General features: G+C 38.4%; 1 protein-coding gene across 4 annotated transcripts in view; it reads left to right on the forward strand.

Annotated features, from left to right (window-relative positions):
• The first annotated feature begins 1,321 nt into the window (after positions 1-1,321).
• Polr2G (DNA-directed RNA polymerase II subunit Rpb7) overlaps positions 1,322-19,533 on the forward strand; it is a 118,569-nt gene continuing 100,357 nt past the window's right edge. Inside the window, exon 1 of one of the 4 annotated variants that reach the window (XM_070099934.1) lies at positions 1,322-1,382. In XM_070099934.1, the coding sequence (XP_069956035.1) occupies positions 1,371-1,382 (12 nt within the window). In that variant the 5' untranslated portion in view covers positions 1,322-1,370. Of the gene's footprint in view, positions 1,383-2,500; positions 3,000-16,439; positions 16,636-19,533 lie in introns of those variants that run through there. The other 3 variants (XM_070099936.1, XM_070099935.1, XM_070099933.1) reach the window with 3 other exon arrangements.

The raw sequence follows: 19,533 nt of genomic DNA on the forward strand, positions 1-19,533 counted from the left end.
GGAGGAGGTGAATGTATTCAGATATTTGGGAGTGGACGTGTCAGCGGATGGGTCTATGAAGGAAGAGGTGAATCATAGAATTGATGAGGGGAAAAGGGTGAGTGGTGCACTTAGGAGTCTGTGGAGACAAAGAACTTTGTCCTTGGAGGCAAAGAGGGGAATGTATGAGAGTATAGTTTTACCAACACTCTTATATGGGCGTGAAACATGGGAGATGAATGTTGCAGCAAGGAGAAGGCTGGAGGCAGTGGAGATGTCATATCTGAGGGCAATGTGTGGTGTGAATATAATGCAGAGAATTCGTAGTTTGGAAGTTAGGAGGAGGTGCGGGATTACCAAAACTGTTGTCCAGAGGGCTGAGGAAGGGTTGTTGAGGTGGTTCGGACATGTAGAGAGAGTGGAGCGAAACAGAATGACTTCAAGAGTGTATCAGTCTGTAGTGAAAGGAAGGCGGGGTAAGGGTCGGCCTAGGAAAGGTTGGAGGGAGGGGGTAAAGGAGGTTTTGTGTGCGAGGGGCTTGGACTTCCAGCAGGCGTGCGTGAGTGTGTTTGATAGGAGTGAATGGAGACAAATGGTTTTTAATACTTGACGTGCTGTTGGAGTGTGAGCAAAGTAACATTTATGAAGGAATTCAGGGAAACCGGCAGGCCGGACTTGAGTCCTGGAGATGGGAAGTACAGTGCCTGCACTCTGAAGGAGGGGTGTTAATGTTGCAGTTTTATAACTGTAGTGTAAAGCACCCTTCTGGCAAGACAGTGATGGAGTGAATGATGGTGAAAGTTTTTCTTTTTCGGGCCACCCTGCCTTGGTGGGAATCGGCCAGTGTGTTAATAAAAAAAAAGATAAGTGAACTAAACATATGTAAATAAATAAAAACCCTTATATACACCTGTTAACCCCTATGGGGCCTAGTTCCTGGGCCTTTGTGTATCCATATGTTCTTGTGCTACCGTCCACAAGATGGATATGGAGTGCACAATAAACTAGTTACTTTTGTGGCAAAATCTAAATCTAAATCTGTAATATTACTACATTATAGTAATTGTAATACTATTATTAATTTTTTTTTGCTACCTCACTACTATAAATCTTATTAATCATAAAGTTCTTGATACATAACTATTGTAATAATATAAAACAATAAAGATTAGAATATTACTCCATAACCTGTGTCTTTATAATCACTAAGAATTATAATTAGTCTTTCCGAAATACCTGAACATGCTACTGGCTTTATTTGTATTTTGTAATATGTAACTCACACATTGCATACTTTACAAAGAAACAAAAGAATTTAAATATAAATTTTATATTTATTTTAGGCTGGTAGTGTCAAGTGTGAATGTTAGAGCCCAGGAAGCAGAGCAGCCATGTTTTATCATGTTAGTAACTGTTTTACTCTTATTTATGTGTACTTGTGGTTATAATAGCTGTAGTTACTACTTATTATATTAAATACAAGTTGATGGCCCTGTGGCCTGGCTGGCAAAGCTGTCGCTTCACACGCTGACCATCCGGGTTCGGTTCCCGGCGAGGGTGGAAACATTCCGACGCGTTTCCTTACACCTGTTGTCCTGTTCACCTAGCAGCTAGTAGGTACCTGGATGTTAGTCGACTGGTGTGGGTTGCATCCTGGGGGACAAGATTTAAGAACCACAATGGAAATAAGACAATTATTATTATTATTATTATTATTATTATTATTATTATTATTATTATTATTATTATTATTATTATTATTATAAAAAAGAAGCGCTAAGCCACAAGGGCTATACAACGCTGCATAAATAAGACAAAAGTCCCTCGATGACGCACTTTCTTTCTTTATTTATTTATTTATTTATTTATTTATTTATTTATTCTTGGGTGGTTAACCCTCCGGGGTTAAAAATCCGAACGAAATCTTATCTTAGTCTGGCTTGTGTCGTCACCTTGTAATTATTACCTAAATTATATTACCCAATTATATTTTTTGCTGCTTCATTATACATGTATGTTTGTCTACAATGTCTACAACAATGTCTACAATAATGTTTGTCTACAACAATGTTTGTCTACAACAGTGTCTACAACAATGTCTATAACAATGTCTACAACAATGTTTGTCTACAACAGTGTCTACAACAATGTCTATAACAATGTCTACAACAATGTTTGTCTACAACAGTGTCTACAACAATGTCTATAACAATGTCTACAACAATGTCTATAACAATGTCTACAACAATGTCTATAACAATGTCTACAATAATGTTTGTCTACAACAATGTCTACAATAATGTTTGTCTACAACAATGTCTACAATAATGTTTGTCTACAACAATGTCTACAATAATGTTTGTCTACAACAATGTCTACAATGTCTACAACAATGTCTACAATAATGTTTGTCTACAACAATATCTACAGTGTTTGACTACAACAATGTCTACAACAATGTCTACAACAATAAAACATCATTCATATTTAAGTTTGTCTTTATAACTGATAAATCATCAGTTATAATGACGTCAAAACATGAGATAAATATTGATTTAATATATTAATACAGCATTAACAGTCCTGACTCAACACTAACATAAAAACTAAACACAAATAACTCTTGTTTGATTCTGAGTTTATTTTAACAAATCCAGTGAGAGTTTGATAACCTAGGATAACCCAGAGATAAGATTGTTTTTTGGATTTTTAACCCTGGAGGGTTAGCCACCCAGGATAACCTGAGAAAATTAGTGCATCATTGAGGACTGATTTCCATTGGGATCGTTAAATCTTGTCCCCCCCAGGATGCAATTCACACTAGTCGACTAACCCAGGTACCTACTTGCTTGCTAGGTGAATGAGACGACAGGTGTAATGGAACATGCCCAGTGTTTCCACCCGTGTCGTGGGTCAAACCACGGACACTCGGTGTGTAAAGTGAGAGCATCAGTCTTATTTTCATTGGGGTCCATTAATCGTCCCAGAGATGTGACCCACAACACTCGGCTGATACCCAGGTATCTACTCAGTGGAAATAAATCAAGGACCCCAATGGAAATAAGCCACTTTGACTTTTTTTGGTTTATCCTAGGTAATTTACACTATGTATGTTAATTGTACTTTTGTGTATCTGTGCCTAAATAAACTTACTATTGGGTGAACAGGGGCAGCAGATGTAAGGAAATATGACCAATATTTCACCTGTGCTGGGGTGATTCCTTGGTCCTTTAGTGTGTAATCTGAGGAAGCTGTCAGCCAAGCCAGGAGCGCCCACCTGGAAAACACTCGGTCTCTGGGTCCAAGTAAATTCACAAAGACCAAAGATATACTAACTAAATGTACATACATCTTTAACCCTTTGAGGGTCGACAGGCCCTCTCCGAGACTCGTTCTCAGGGTCGGCCAAATTTAAAAAAAAAAAAGAAAAAATAATTTTCTCTTTTGAACAGATAGAGAATCTTTTCCCGATCATAATAACACCAAAAGTTTGAAATTTGATGGAAAACTTATGGAATTATGCTCTCGCGAAGTTAGCGGTCTCGGCGATGTTTACGCATCAGCTATTTTGCCCACTTTGAGCCCCATTTTCGGCCAGTTCCACTGTACTAGTTGGCAAAAAACATGAATATTTCGCTAGAACTCCACTTTTTCTATCAAATGAGTGCAAGAAACCACCCATTTATCAATTTCAACAGTGGTCAGAATTTAGCAATTTTGCCAATTTCACACAAATTTCAAAAGATGCCAATTTCCGAATAGGGTCCAGAATAAACAAGAAAGACATTCCTGGCACTAAAATGACATTTCCTCTGTTCATTAGTCACGTCTCAAGGCCCCTCTTATATTCTTTTGCTTTCCACTTTGAATTTTTATTCTCACAAAAAATAGAAGATTTACTGTTATGTAGACTACTGCATTAGTGTAAAAAATGGTATAAATAATATTGGCACACTTGCGAAAGAATATTAGACTCACCAGTTGACGTGTATTGGACGCTTGGCATGATTTGTTTACTTTTGAACTTTGGTAAAAATCGAACATTTCTGCTTCTTTGAGCTCAATTTCAAGGTACTTTTTATTGTAAAACCAGTCAAAATCATCTCAATTTCTGTAATATGTCTTCCATTCTATAAAATGAGACCAAGAAAACTAGAATACAACAATAAATACCATACGAAAATACAGTGCAAAGTCGCTGTTTTATTCCAAAAAAACGATCAAAGTTTTTTTTTTTCTCATTATGCACTGTGTGCTGCAGGATTTTTTTTATACTGTGCACACTGACCACATAGACCCATTCTTTCATATGTAGGCCTACCAGCTTTCTCCCACTAGATTTGAGGGCGCTAGAATTTAGGCGTACTAGTACGTCAAAAACCCTGGGTCGTAAGCCATACTAGTACGGCCGAAACCCTCATAGGGTTAATGTCAAGCTGTAGTAATGATTCATGGCTCAGTTTATAGCAGACTTAGACTGCACACTGAGGGACCAGGGTTTGATCCCTGGCACAAGTGAAAATGGACATATTTACTTATACCTTTTGCTCCTGTTTACCACGTAGTGAGTAGGTAGCTACCTGGGTGTTAGTTGATTATTGTGGGTCACATCCTGGGCAATAGGATTAAATGACCTTAGTGGAAATAGATTCCTCAGTTACATTCTGACCACTGGGTTATCCTGGGTTACTAACCCTCCAGGATAATAATTGCAACAGTTTTTTGCCTCTCGATTATGGGATCAAGCCTGATCCCATAATCCTATAACCAAGTTAGAGGTTATACTACTGATTGTTACCCATTCCTCCTCTCAAGGGAGGTTCCTTTATGCTGGTGGGGGTCTCTTGATCTAGGGAATTGGATCTGTGCTCCAGTTCCCTGAATTTAGCCTGGATACCTTCCATCCCCCCACAGGCGCTGTATAATCCTACAGGTTTAGCGCTCCACTATGATTATAATTATAATAGTGTTACTCATTCCTAACAAATTCTACAGAGTAAGTAAGTTTATTCAGGTATACACAAATTCAGTTACATAGATTATCATACATAGCAACATATATGTAGAGAACCTAGGATAACCCAAAAAAGTCAGATGAAGTGACTTATTTCCATTGGGGTCCTTTTGATACCTGAAATAATACTATAAAGGAGATATACATACTAGGAATAAGGGAAAGTGAGATTTATACTTACGTGTGTGTTAGCTAAAAGAAAAAAAAACTCATTCTCCTCCCTTTGTCGATACAAAAGTTAGGCACCTTTTGGCTCGCCTTGAACTGGTTCATGCTATGACTGGCTTTGACATGTGCGGGTAGTCTGTTTCATTCCTTTATTACTGTACAATAAAAGTTGCTTGAAGCCTGGCCACTGACTGTGGGTACTACAAAGTTGTGCTCTCTACCCCTAGTACTATGATTGCTTTGGTTCCCAGTATTGACAAAATTGGCAGCAAGATATTCTGGAAAGTGCTTGTGAGCAATTTTATAAACTTGATTTAACTTCAGTTGTTTAAATCAGCATTCAGCATATCCAACTGTTGTAATTCATCCTGGCCTACATGCTCTCTTGGACCCAGGTCCAGGATGAATCTTAATATTTTGCTCTGGGTGATTTGCAGTCTATCTTTCAGTTTTTTGTCAAGGCAGGGTACATGTACCATGAAGACATATGACGTATAAGGGCTAGATGTAGAGTCGTGCGAGCCTCGGTAGGTAGGCACTGTGCTTGTCTGTAGAGGAACTTCAGTCTAGCATTCGCTTTCTTTATTACACTGTTCCCTATCAATTCTGACATGCATGGGTCAAAGGGAATTCCCAGATATTTTACTGAGGAAACTGAAGTAATGGGTTCTGTATTACACTGGACATTTAGTTATAAATTTGCTAGAAAATAAAGCAGGAAACAGCTCATATATATATATATACAGTATACTCTTCCACCATTCATATAAGTTAGCTGATCATTTGCTGTAACTTATCATCACAGCATTATTCAACAAATGCATAGAAACCAAAATTTTCTCAAATATAGTTCAGTTATTGTGTGTATGTAGACATTTATTAAAGAAACATTTTGTTATTGACATCTTCATTCTTTATACAGAGAAGTTAAAAGAAACATCACATAAATGTGTGAGAGGTCACTCGAGTATAGGCTCACCTGAACTGTGCATAAATGCGTGTATATTAGGGTTATAAATTTTTTCCAAATAAAACATCTCCTGTGTCATAAATTGATGAACTTTTGTTTAAAAACAATGAAAAAGTCCCTAATTTCTCTGTTTTCAAAAAAGGTCACCCCAAAATAAAAACTATGAATCACCATGTATCTGCATTACTACTCATGAGTAGCAACTCAGGAAAGTACTAATTGGCAACTCAGACTAATGAAAAATATTAATCACCGTATCTTTGCATTACAGTGGACCCCCGCATAACGATCAGCTCCCAACTCGACCAATTATGTAAGCGTATTTTTGTAAGTGCTTTTGTAGGTGTATTTTTAGGGGTCTGAAACGGACTAATCTAATTCACAATATTTCTTATGGGAACAAAATCGGTCTATAACGGCAACCAAACAGACTTCTGGATTGAAATAATATCGTTATGCGGGGGTCCACTGTACTAATCATCAGAGGCATTGCTAGAGTTGGTGTCACCCGGGGCGGAATCTCTGGTGTCACCCCTATGAAATTCATGGGCAGGTTGATGGGGGGAGTAAACTCCAGTTATGTCACTACTGCATACCCAGTGACTGTTTAGTAATGAGAATGTTTAACCCTTAAACTGTCCAAACATAGATCTATGTTTTTTCAACATTTGAAAGTATGTAAAAAAAGTAGATCTTTTCTTTTTTTACATTTGAAAACGTGAAAAAAAACTTTGAGCTACGTTTTTTTTTTTATATATTTGAAAATATGTAAAAAAACGTAGATCTACTTTTGGAGCACTACACATGTGAACATAGATTTGTTTGGACAGTTTAAGGGTTAAGGGCCATAAACTGAACAGGAGAACAGTACTTCTCAACTTTATTAATGATAAAATAAATAATCATAGTAATATTGGGGAAACATAAACTCAAATACCACTTTGAGTACAGCCAACAAATCCTACATTTATTCATCTTCAACAATGCCAAAAAAAAAAAAAAAAAAAAAACTTGAAAAATAAAGAAAAACATTGCAATATCAGAGAAACACTAGTTCCGATATGACCTTGTGTACGGGTAACATCTCAGTGAATCTGATTTTACATATCCTTGCCTTCAATCCTGCAAAATCATCTATCACATCATCAAAATCAATGATTTTCCCTTTATAGGCTTATTTGTACTTTCTTAATATATAATAGGCTATATAGAAACAAAGGATTCTTCTCTTATGTTGGTGCAGCACTGTTTTTGGCATTAGTGTCACCTTCTTTAGAGGCTCTATGGTGTCACCCCCTAAATGGTGTCACCTGGGGGCAGCCTGCCCCCCCCCCTTACACCACTGCTAATCATAAGTAGCAACTCAGAAAATTACTAATCGGCATCGAGTGACAGTGGTACTGAATGTGAAGGAGTGAGTATGAAGATGAAGATGAAAGTATTACTCCACCAACCAGAAAACACAACAGAAGTAAAGTTGCAACCAGTTTGGTGACATCCACAAAAGTATCAAGAAGTACTGCTGTCAAGACATGTGAACAGTTGTCATTTGATGGCAGTGACATTCCTACACCAAGTCAAGCAGCAATTTACAAGTCAGTATACAAAGAGGCTGCTAAATTCAAGGAGGAAATACAGTGGACCCTCAACCAGCGATGGCATCGATTAACGATAAATCTGACTAGCGATACATTTTAATGCAAAAATTTTGCCTCGACTAGTGCTTAAAAACCCGACCAGCGCTATTTGTTCCGTACGAGACGCGTCCACTTTGGCCTGAGCGTGCCTCACTTGTCCCGTGGGTGCCAGTGTTTACAAGCCAGCCACCGCGGTCGCTTCCAAACATACAACTGGAACATTTCATACTATCACAGCCTTTGTAGTGATTGCACCTGCAAAATAAGTCACCATGGGCCCCAAGAAAGCTTCTAGTGCCAACCCTACAGCAAAAAGGGTGAGAATTACTATGGAGATGAAGAAAGAGATCATTGCTAAGTATGAAAGTGGAGTGCATGTCTCTGAGCTGGTCAGGTTGTATAATAAACCCCAATCAACCATTGCTACTATTGTGGGCAAGAAAACGGCAATCAAGGAAGCTGTTCTTGCCAAAGGTGCAACTATGTTTTCGAAACTGAGATCGCAAGCGGTAGAAGATGTTGAGAGACTCTTATTGGTGTGGATAAACAAGAAACAGATAGCAGGAGATAGCATCTCTCAAGCGATCATATGTGAAAAGGCTAGGAAGTTGCATGACGATTTAATTAAAAAAATGCCAGCAACTAGTGATGTGAGTGAATTTAAGGCCAGCAAACGTTGGTTTGAGAGATATAAGAAGCGTAGTGGCATTCATAGTGTGATAAGGCATGGTGAGGCTGCCAGTTCGGACCACAAAGCGGCTGAAAAATATGTGCAGGAATTCAAGGAGTACATAGACAGTGAAGAATTGAAACCTGAACAAGTGTTTAATTGTGACGAAACAGGCCTGTTTTGGAAGAAAATGCCAAGCAGGACGTACATTACTCAGGAGGAAAAGGCACTCCCAGGACATAAGCCTATGAAAGACAGGCTTACTTTGTTGATGTGTGCCAATGCTAGTGGTGATTGCAAAGTGAAGCCTTTATTGGTGTATCACTCTGAAACTCCCAGAGTGTTCAGGAAAAACAATGTCGTCAAGGCTAATTTGTGTGTGCTGTGGAGGGCAAACAGTAAGGCATGGGTCACTAGGGACTTTTTCTATGACTGGTTACACCATGCATTTGCCCCCAATGTGAAAAATTACCTAATTAGTAAGTAAGTAAGTTTATTCAGGTATACACAAATACAGTTACATAGAATTATCATACATAGCAGCATATGTGTAGAGAACCTAGGATAACCCAAAAAAGTCAGAAATTAGACCTTAGTGCCTCCTGGTATTAGACAATGCTCCTGGTCATCCTTCAGACTTGGCAGAGCGACTTTCTAGGGACATGAGCTTCATTAAGGTGAAGTTTTTGCCTCCTAATACCACTCCTCTCCTGCAGCCCATGGACCAGCAGGTCATTTCCAACTTCAAGAAACTGTACACAAAAGCTATGTTTGAAAGGTGCTTTATAGTGACCTCAGAAACTCAACTGACTCTAAGAGAGTTTTGGAAAGATCATTTTACCATCCTCAATTGTGTAAACATTATAGGTAAGGCTTGGGAGGAAGTGACTAAGAGGACCTTGAACTCTGCTTGGAAAAAACTGTGGCCAGAATGTGTAGACAAAAGGGATTGTGAAGGGTTTGAGGCTAACCCTGAGAATCCTATGCCAGTTGAGGAATCCATTGTGGCATTGGGGAAGTCCTTGGGGTTGGAGGTTAGTGGGAAGGATGTGGAAGAGCTGGTGGAGGAGGACAATGAAGAACTAACCACTGATGAGCTGCTAGATCATCTTGAACAGCAAGAGGGCAGACCTGAGGAAACTGCTTTGGAGGAGGGGATAGAGAAATTGAAGAAGTTGCCTACTTCTAAGATTAAGGAAATGTGTGCAAAGTGGCTTGACGTGCAAACCTTTTTTGATGAAAATCACCGACACAGCTACTGCAAGCCGTGTTGGCAACCTGTATACTGACAATGTTGTGAGCCACTTTAGGAAAGTCATAAAGGAACGAGAGGTACAGGTATCTATGGACAGATATGTTGTGCGACAGAAGTCCAGTGACTCTGAAGCTGGTCCTAGTGGCATTAAAAGAACAAGGGAAGTAACCCCAGAAAAAGACTTGCTACCTCAAGTGCTAATGGAAGGGGATTCCCCTTCTAAACACTAAGAAGATCAACGGTCTCCCCTCCTCCCATCCCATCAATCATCACCAGATCTTCAATAAAGGTAAGTGTCATGTAACTGTGCATGTCTTCTTCAGTTTGTGTGTATTAAAATTAATATTTCATGTGGTAAAATTTTTTTTTTCAATACTTTGGGGTGTCTTGCACGGATTAATTTGATTTCCATTATTTCTTATAGGGAAAATTAACTTGACTAACGATTATTTCGATTAACGATGAGCTCCCAGGAACGGATTAATATTGCTGGTTGAGGGTCCACTGTATAAAACTGGATGCACTGCATTTGTGAACGTGCAGTCAAAGTTATGCAGGAATTGTATGCTGCCTGCAGAAACAAAAACAAATTGCAACTTCAGTTTATTCTAAGCAATAAGTAATATATGTACAAACATGATGATAATGATGCTGTAAGCTTTTTTATTTGTTATTAATATTACATGCAATATGCATTCAAGTTACTTGTTTTCGTTACTTGTTTTTTTCCATTTAGCGGTGATGTTTTTTGATAAGATAATGAAATGAAATGTCATTTCTTTGCTTTTAGGCAAAAGTTCATCTGATTAAGGTACAGGAATATTATGTTGTAAAAAAGTTATAACCCTAGTGTGTATTTGTACATCTGTTGGTATCACTATACCTGTGCTCCAGACACTTCAGCTAGCATCAGTTACTCCAGTCTGAAATACTGGATATCTAACACTCATCAGCAGCTAGAGGCCAATTTCTAACATGCCCTTAGTACACCTACCATCCGACTTACGACCTGCTCGACTTACGACCACTCGACTTACGACCGTGTTTTTTATACCAAATTTCTGGGAAATACTACTATTTGTGTTGTACACAGTGTTTATCCTAAACCTTACAGTATAAAATACAATACTAACAGCATAAAAGTAAAGTAAAACATGGAATACCAAAATAAAACAATAAAATAAAATCATTACAAAAATATGATGTTGATATTCAGTAGTAAAGTTCGACTTATGTCCATTTCGACTTACGACCGGTTTTTCGGAACCGAACTCGGTCATAAGTTGGATGGTAGGTGTATTCTCACAGAATAGGTGGGATTTAACCCTTTGACTGTTTCGGTCATATACAGTGGACCCTCAACCAGCGATATTAATCCGTTCCTGAGAGCTCATCGTTAATCAAAATAATCGTTAGTCAAGTTAATTTTCCCCATAAGAAATAATGGAAATCAAATTAATCCATGCAAGACACCCCAAAGTATTGAAAAAAAAATTTTTACCACATGAAATATTAATTTTAATACACACAAACTGAAGAAGACATGCACAGTTACATGACACTTACCTTTATTGAAGATCTGGTGATGATTGATGGGATGGGAGGAGAGAGTCTTAGTGTTTAGAAGGGGAATCCCCTTCCTTGAGGCAGCAAGTCTTTTTCTGGGGTTACTTCCCTTGTTCTTTTAATGCCACTAGGACCAGCTTCAGAGTCACTGGACTTCTGTCGCACAACATATCTGTCCATAGAGGCCTGTACCTCTCGTTCCTTTATCCTAAAGTGTTTCACAACATTGTCAGTGTAATAGTCACCAGCACGGCTTGCAGTAGCTGTGTGAGGGTGATTTTCATCAAAAAAGGTTTGCACTTTAAGCCACATTGCACACATTTCCTTAATCTTTGAAGTAGGCAACTTCAATTTCTCTCTCCCCTCCTCCGAAGCAGTTTCCTCAGGTGTGGCCTCTTACTGTTGAAGATGATCTAGCAGCTCATCAGTGGTTTGTTCTTCATTGTCCTCCACCAACTCTTCCACATCCTCCCCACTAACCTCACCAATATGAGCACTAGTTCCAGGCATTTTTTCCTGTTCACCTGGGTGTTAGTCAACTGTTGTGGGTCGCATCCTGGGGGACAAGATTAAGGACCCCCAATGGAAATAAGTTAGACAGTCCTCGATGATGCACTGACTTTCTTGGGTTATCCTGAGTGGCTAACCCTCCGGGGTTAATCGTTTCTCGGTAATTGTTTCACATTAAGCCACACCAACAACACTCTCTCCACATCTTCGAGTAATACAGCTGATGGTGGTGCAGCAACAACAACAGCTGACTGTGGTGCAGCAGCAGCTACACCTTTGGCAAGAACAGCTTCCTTGATTGCCGTTTTCTTACCCACAATAGTAGCAATGGTTGATTGGGGTTTATTATACAACCTGACCAGCTCAGAGACACGCACTCCACTTTCATACTTAGCAATGATCTCTTTCTTCATTTTTTTTTTTTTTTCAACAAACTGGCCGTATCCCACCAAGGCAGGGTGGCCCAAAAAGAAAAACGAAAGTTTCTCTTTTTAAATTTAGTAATTTATACAAGAGAAGGGGTCACTAGCCCCTTGCTCCTGGCATTTTAGTCGCATGGCTTACGGAGGAAGAATTCTGTTCCACTTCCCCATGGAGATAAGAGGAAATAAACAACAACAAGAACTAGAAAGAAAATAGAAGAAAACCCAGAGGGATGTGTATATATACATATATATGCTTGTACATGCATGTGTAGTGTGACCTAAGTGTAAGTAGAAGTAGCAAGACGTACCTGAAATCTTGCATGTTTATGAGACAGAAAAAAAGGACACCAGCAATCCTACCATCATGTAAAACAATTACAGGCTTTCGTTTTACACTCACTTGGCAGGACGGTAGTACCTCCCTGGGCGGTTGCTGTCTACCAACCTACTACCTAGACTTGAGTATCTATACTGAGGAAATGTTTTGACACACAGTGGCTTCATCAGTCCCATACAAGGGAGAACGGTGAAGATCAGGAGGAGTTTGAGATAATCAGCCCCTCAATCTTTTCAAGACTGATGGACTGATTACATCAACTCCAGGCTCTTTCTTCATCTCCATAGTAATTCTCACCCTTTTTGCTGTAGGTTTGGCACTAGAAGCTTTCTTGGGGCCCATGGTGACTTATTTTGTAGGTGCAATCACTAGAAAGGCTGTGATAATATGAAATGTTCCAGTTGTTGTATGTTTGGAAGCGACCGCAGTGGCTGGCTGGCTTGTAAACACTGACACCCAAGGGACAAGTGAGGCGCGCTCAGGCCAAAGTGGACGCGTATGGTACGGAACGAATAGCGCTGGTCGGGTTTTTAAGCGCTAGTTGAGGCAAAGTTTTTGCGTTTAAATGTATCGCTAGTCAGATTTATCGTTAATTGATGCCATCGCTGGTTAAAGGTCCACTGTATATGCGTCTTACGAGCCACCATGTTTGACATATATATACTCATAAATTCTAGCTGCTTCAAATCAAGCAGGAGAGTGCTGGTAGGCCCACGTGTGAGAGAATGGGTCTGTGTGGTCAGTGTGCACCATATAAAAAAATCCTGGAGCAAGCAGTGCATAATGAGAAAAAAAAATCCAACCGTTTTTTTTTTTTAATTAAAATGCCAAATTTGTGGTCTATTTTCGTATAGTATTTATCTTTGTATTCTTGTTTTCTTGGTCTCATTTGAGAGAATGGAAAACATATTATAGAAATAGAGGTGATTTTGATTGGTTTTACTATGAAAAGATGTTCAAAAGTAAACAAATGATGTCATTTTCCAATAAATGTCCAAGTAGCCATTCTAATTTGCAGTCATGAATGGGTTGACATTACGTATTTATACAATTATTACAATATTGCAGTAGTCTGCATAACAGTAAATCTTCTATTTTTTGTTTGAATAAAAATTCTAAATAGAAAGCAAGAGTAATATCAGAGGGGCCTGGAGACATGACTGATGAACAAAGAAAATGTTATTTTAGAGCCAAGAATGTCTGCATTGTTCATTCTGGACCTTATTTTGAAATTGTCACATTTTTAAATTTTCGTGAAATTGGCCAAATTGCAAATTTCTGACCACACTATTGAGTAGTTGAAATCAGTAAATGGGCAGTTTCTTGTACTCAGTCGATAGAAAAAAATGGAGTTCTAAAGAAATAGCTATGAGTTTGGTCGACTGGAACAATGGAATGAGCCGAAAATAGGGCTCAAAATGGGTGAAATCGCTGACTCGTAAATATTGCCGAGGTCGCTAACTTCACGAGAGCATAATTCCTTCAGTTTTCCATCAAATTTCGTTCTTTTGGTGTCATTACAATCGGGAAAAGATTCTCTGTCATTTCATAAGAAAAAATAATTTTTTTTTTTTTGGAAATTTTGCGACACCAGGAGACACCTCAGGATTTGGGGTTGATGCAGTCAAGGGGTTAAAGTCATGGCAAGTTAGTTCTAAAAGTATCAAGCCACTGCCTGCTTTGAAAAAATAATTATAAATAAATGAACACATTTGAAATTCAACTTTATATTCTTAACCCTTATTAGTTGGGTTGCAGGTCAGGAAAAAGTATGAGCAGTGCAATAATAAAAAGACTTGACTCAGTCTATTTGGCTCTTGAAAATAAAGAATATTCAGTGGTCCTCTAGTGATCTATGGAAAACTTTTGATACAGTAGACCATAATACACACAAATGTTTAAGTATGTGTAAGCCATAACTTTATGCAATCTTGTAACTTACCATATACAGTATACATCACTTTAATTAGTGTGAAAACACCTCTGAATGACCTCACAGGTTTAGTGCTTACTTGAATACAATAATAATAGTCTAAGTGTAGAAATATGTTGAAGTGAAATTTAAGCCTATTAAATTTTCCACTGAGTGAGTTGTAGTTTACCAGTGGAGTTTAATTTTAATGCTACAAAGAAGGCTTTTTTTTTTTTTTTTGAGTTGATTAATTTCAGTTAGTAAACCAGTATAGCCCAAGAAAGCCAGGCTGTGTGACTTGTTCCATTGGGGTCCTTTTTGCCGTTCTCCCACAATGCAGTGGAACCTTAACTTATGAGTGTCCCAACTTACGAGTTTTTTGAGATACCAGCCATCCCTGGGTCGATTTTTTACTCTGAGTTACGCGCCAGCTTCCCCCCCCCCTCTTTCCCCTCAACCCAAAACCTGGACACCTCGCTTGTTTATCTATGATTTCATGCTTTAATTCCATGGAAATCATTCTCTTTTTCTTCTCAGAAATAATAATAATAATAATATATATTATTAGTCAAGTCACTCAGTAAGTCAGTCAAGTCACTCAGTAAGTCAGTCAGTCAAGTCATTCATTCAGTAAGTCAGGTCACTCAGTAAGTCAGTCATGTCACTCATTAAGTCAGTCAAGTCATTCAGTAAGTCAGTCAAGTCATTCAGTAAGTCAGTCAAGTCACTCAGTAAGTCAAGTCATTCAGTAAGTCAGTCAAGTCACTCAGTAAGTCAGTCAAGTCACTCAGTAAGTTATTCAGTCATGTCACTCAGAAAGTCAGTCAGTTCAGTCAGTCAGTTCAGTCAGTCATTTCAGTCAGTCAGTCAGTCAGTTACACAAACTCATGTTAACCTCTTTTTCTGTGTACAAAGTAACACTTCAGTTACGGCTAGAGGTTATCTCTTTGCTAATTCTAAGACTTTGTGCTTATACCTCTTCATGCCACTTTCAGCAACACTAGTATGGCTACTGGGTGTCATGATTGCTTGGCAGATAGAAGATATAGTAATTAAAATATCATAACACAATTGACAAACACAGCTGCCTTGTAGCAGAGAAAGACTGGACACATATGATGGTGGGGAGTGGTGTCGGGGAGTGGTAGGGTAGTGCTCCCCGGCTGCTCTACAACAAGGTGGCCGCTTGAGCTCAAACTGAACCATGTTAAATTAATTATACGTTGTGTTACATAAAATTATGCAGCAGTTCTTCAATGGCGGTCTACTGTATTATTATAATGATAGAGCTTTAGTTCCCTAAATTAATAATAATAAAAATAATAATAATAATATAATACTACTACTAATAATAAATTATTATGACGATAGAGCTTCAGTTCCCTAAATACGTAATAATAATAATAATATACTACTACTAATAAATTATTATAACGATAGAGCTTCAGTTCCCTAAATACGTAATAATAATAATATACTACTACTAATAAATTATTATAACGATAGAGCTTCAGTTCCCTAAATAATAATAATAATAATAATAATAATAATAATAATAATACAGTGGACCCCCGGTTAACGATATTTTTTCATTCCAGAAGTATGTTCAGATGCCAGTACTGACCGAATTTGTTCCCATAAGGAATATTGTGAAGTAGATTAGTCCATTTCAGACCCCCAAACATACACGTACAAACACACTTACATAAATACACTTATACATAATTGGTCGCATTGGGAGGTGATCGTTAAGCGGGGGTCCACTGTAATATAAAACAGAGCTTCAGTTCCTTAAAATAATAATAATAATATAACGATTGTGGAAAATATTTTTATTTTCCGAAGCTATAGTGCCTAATAGGTGATTAATCTTAATTAATAGAGCGACCTCTAATGTGTATACTAGTTATGAGATGTTAAACCGTATGGTGGGCTGTGAAATAATCAGTGATAATAACACTTAAGTTAAGGAATCGTTGAAGCGATATGAGCTGCCATTCCCAGAGTGAGTGAGCACATGTTTACCTCGTGGTTCCTGTCCCGAGGATAGTGAAGTTTTTATGGAATCAAGACTTCTAAACCGGGACAAACCAACGAATACCTCATCCTGCTGGAATAAGAACCGTGTCGGTGTAGCAGGACATCAAAATGAGATGATGAATGGAGGAAATAAGGAGCATCAATCACCCACAGTTAAGTAACCTTTCTAGTTATAGCAGACTGATACTGGCCAGTTAGGTATGTTGTAATTGGATAGGTTGTGGATGATCCAGCTACATCAAGTGACCAGAGAATATCTGGTAGGTGGTATTATTATTTTTTTTTTTATTATCACACCGGCCGATTCCCACCAAGGCAGGGTGGCCCGAAAAAGAAAAACTTTCACCATCATTCACTCCATCACTGTCTTGCCAGAAGGGTGCTTTACACTACAGTTTTTAAACTGCAACATTAACACCCCTCCTTCAGAGTGCAGGCACTGTACTTCCCATCTCCAGGACTCAAGTCCGGCCTGCCGGTTTCCCTGAATCCCTTCATAAATGTTACTTTGCTCACACTCCAACAGCACGTCAAGTATTAAAAACCATTTGTCTCCATTCACTCCTATCAAACACGCTCACGCACGCCTGCTGGAAGTCCAAGCCCCTCGCACACAAAACCTCCTTTACCCCCTCCCTCCAACCCTTCCTAGGCCGACCCCTACCCCGCCTTCCTTCCACTACAGACTGATACACTCTTGAAGTCATTCTGTTTCGCTCCATTCTCTCTACATGTCCGAACCACCTCAACAACCCTTCCTCAGCCCTCTGGACAACAGTTTTGGTAATCCCGCACCTCCTCCTAACTTCCAAACTACGAATTCTCTGCATTATATTCACACCACACATTGCCCTCAGACATGACATCTCCACTGCCTCCAGCCTTCTCCTCGCTGCAACATTCATCACCCACGCTTCACACCCATATAAGAGCGTTGGTAAAACTATACTCTCATACATTCCCCTCTTTGCCTCCAAGGACAAAGTTCTTTGTCTCCACAGACTCCTAAGTGCACCACTCACTCTTTTTCCCTCATCAATTCTATGATTCACCTCATCTTTCATAGACCCATCCGCTGACACGTCCACTCCCAAATATCTGAATACGTTCACCTCCTCCATACTCTCTCCCTCCAATCTGATATTCAATCTTTCATCACCTAATCTTTTTGTTATCCTCATAACCTTACTCTTTCCTGTATTCACCTTTAATTTTCTTCTTTTGCACACCCTACCAAATTCATCCACCAATCTCTGCAACTTCTCTTCAGAATCTCCCAAGAGCACAGTGTCATCAGCAAAGAGCAGCTGTGACAACTCCCACTTTGTGTGTGATTCTTTATCTTTTAACTCCACGCCTCTTGCCAAGACCCTCGCATTTACTTCTCTTACAACCCCATCTATAAATATATGTATTATATACACAAATGTTAAACCTAGGACCCAATCTAACTTTATTTTTTTAAATACACTACCTAACAGAATACTCCATTCGACTGAATGTACAGCAATGCATGCAACCATATGACCTGTCTTTGTAATACTCATTTGTGCTTTATAGTTATCTGTTTACAATAATGTTTTATCACTGATTTCATCATTGCTTAGTTAATCTTAAGTTAATTTTAAGCCAGCCCGTAATGCTATGCATATAAGTGGCTTTGGCATGCTGCTCTTACCTGTATTTTTTGTACCTCTGTATGTATGCTTAAATTACTAAATAAATAAATAAAGTGTTTTTTCCTTGATGGATATATAGGTGTGTAACCTGCTCCCCCCCCCTTCATTCAGTTAAACTAATATAATCTATACAGTCCACAATTAATTAGTAGTGCCGTACTTGTGGGTGCTATCCAATTCATACTGGTCTCGGATAGATATGGGTAAGATTGGGAGGTCGAAGGAGCCACCTGCAGTGACCAGGGGTGGCTAAGTTTTCTCACACGTCTACACGGGGTGACTACGGTAAACAATATGGTTGTTGTCTCCCAATGAGATTACTTGTATGCATGTAATGTTGAGGTACATAGGGGTAACCCCTATAAAATTTTCCATAATGATAGTGCTTCAGTTCCCTAAATTAATAATAATTATTATAATAATGATAGAGGTTCAGTTCCCTAAATTAATAATAATAATGCATAATACGTATGTAATAATTCAGATTGCTTCTGCTAGTTGGCACAGCTGATCAGCAGTAAACATGCTTACATCCCTGTGGGGGGGCAATTCTCTCGTGCTTGTTTGCATTTTTTTTTTACAGCCATTTGGCCAAATTTCTTTTTTCTATCCATGGGTCCTAGTGATCTACTGCAGTTAGCCTCAAAACTACTCTGTTTTCTCTTACAGTAAGAACATGGGAAGATACTATGGTCAAATTGTGACAGAAATGGCCGACGCTGCTGCCTCTGCCACGATACTATGGCCTATTTTATTCATTCTAGAGTATATATTGTGTTTCTATGCTAATTATATTGTTTATTATGTTATACTAGATGAATTGTGATAGATAAATAAGCCGTACAATTGATAATAGCGTTATATTCAAGTATTTTTTCTCGTCTCTCCAGAGAGCAGGAACGAATTAATGGCTTTTCAGTTAATTTAAATGAGGAAAATTAATTTGATGTATGAGTAAATTGAGTTGTGAGCAAGCTCCTGGAACGGATTAAACTCGTAAGTCAAGGTTCCAGGTTCCACTGTATTTATAATAGGGGCAGCAGGGGTTAGAAGACTTACCTAGGGCTGAATTTAGGCTTAAGCTGAAGAAACTACGGCTTAGGGACCTTACAGTCTGAAGGGGTCCTCTCAAAATTTCAGAAATTATGTTTTATTTACTTATGTCTAAACCTGGTTTTGAACCCATGCCTAAAATACATCTTAACCCTTAAACTGTCCAAACGTAGATATACGTTTTTTCAACATTTGAAAGTTTGTAAAAAAAAAAGTAGATCTTTTTTTTTTATTTTACATTTGAAAATGTGTAAAAAAACTTTGATCTACTTTTTTTTTTGTTATGTTTGAAAATATGTAAAAAAACGTAGATCTACT

The sequence above is a fragment of the Cherax quadricarinatus genome, chromosome 70, assembly GCF_038502225.1.
Source record: "Cherax quadricarinatus isolate ZL_2023a chromosome 70, ASM3850222v1, whole genome shotgun sequence".
Taxonomy (NCBI): domain Eukaryota; kingdom Metazoa; phylum Arthropoda; class Malacostraca; order Decapoda; family Parastacidae; genus Cherax; species Cherax quadricarinatus.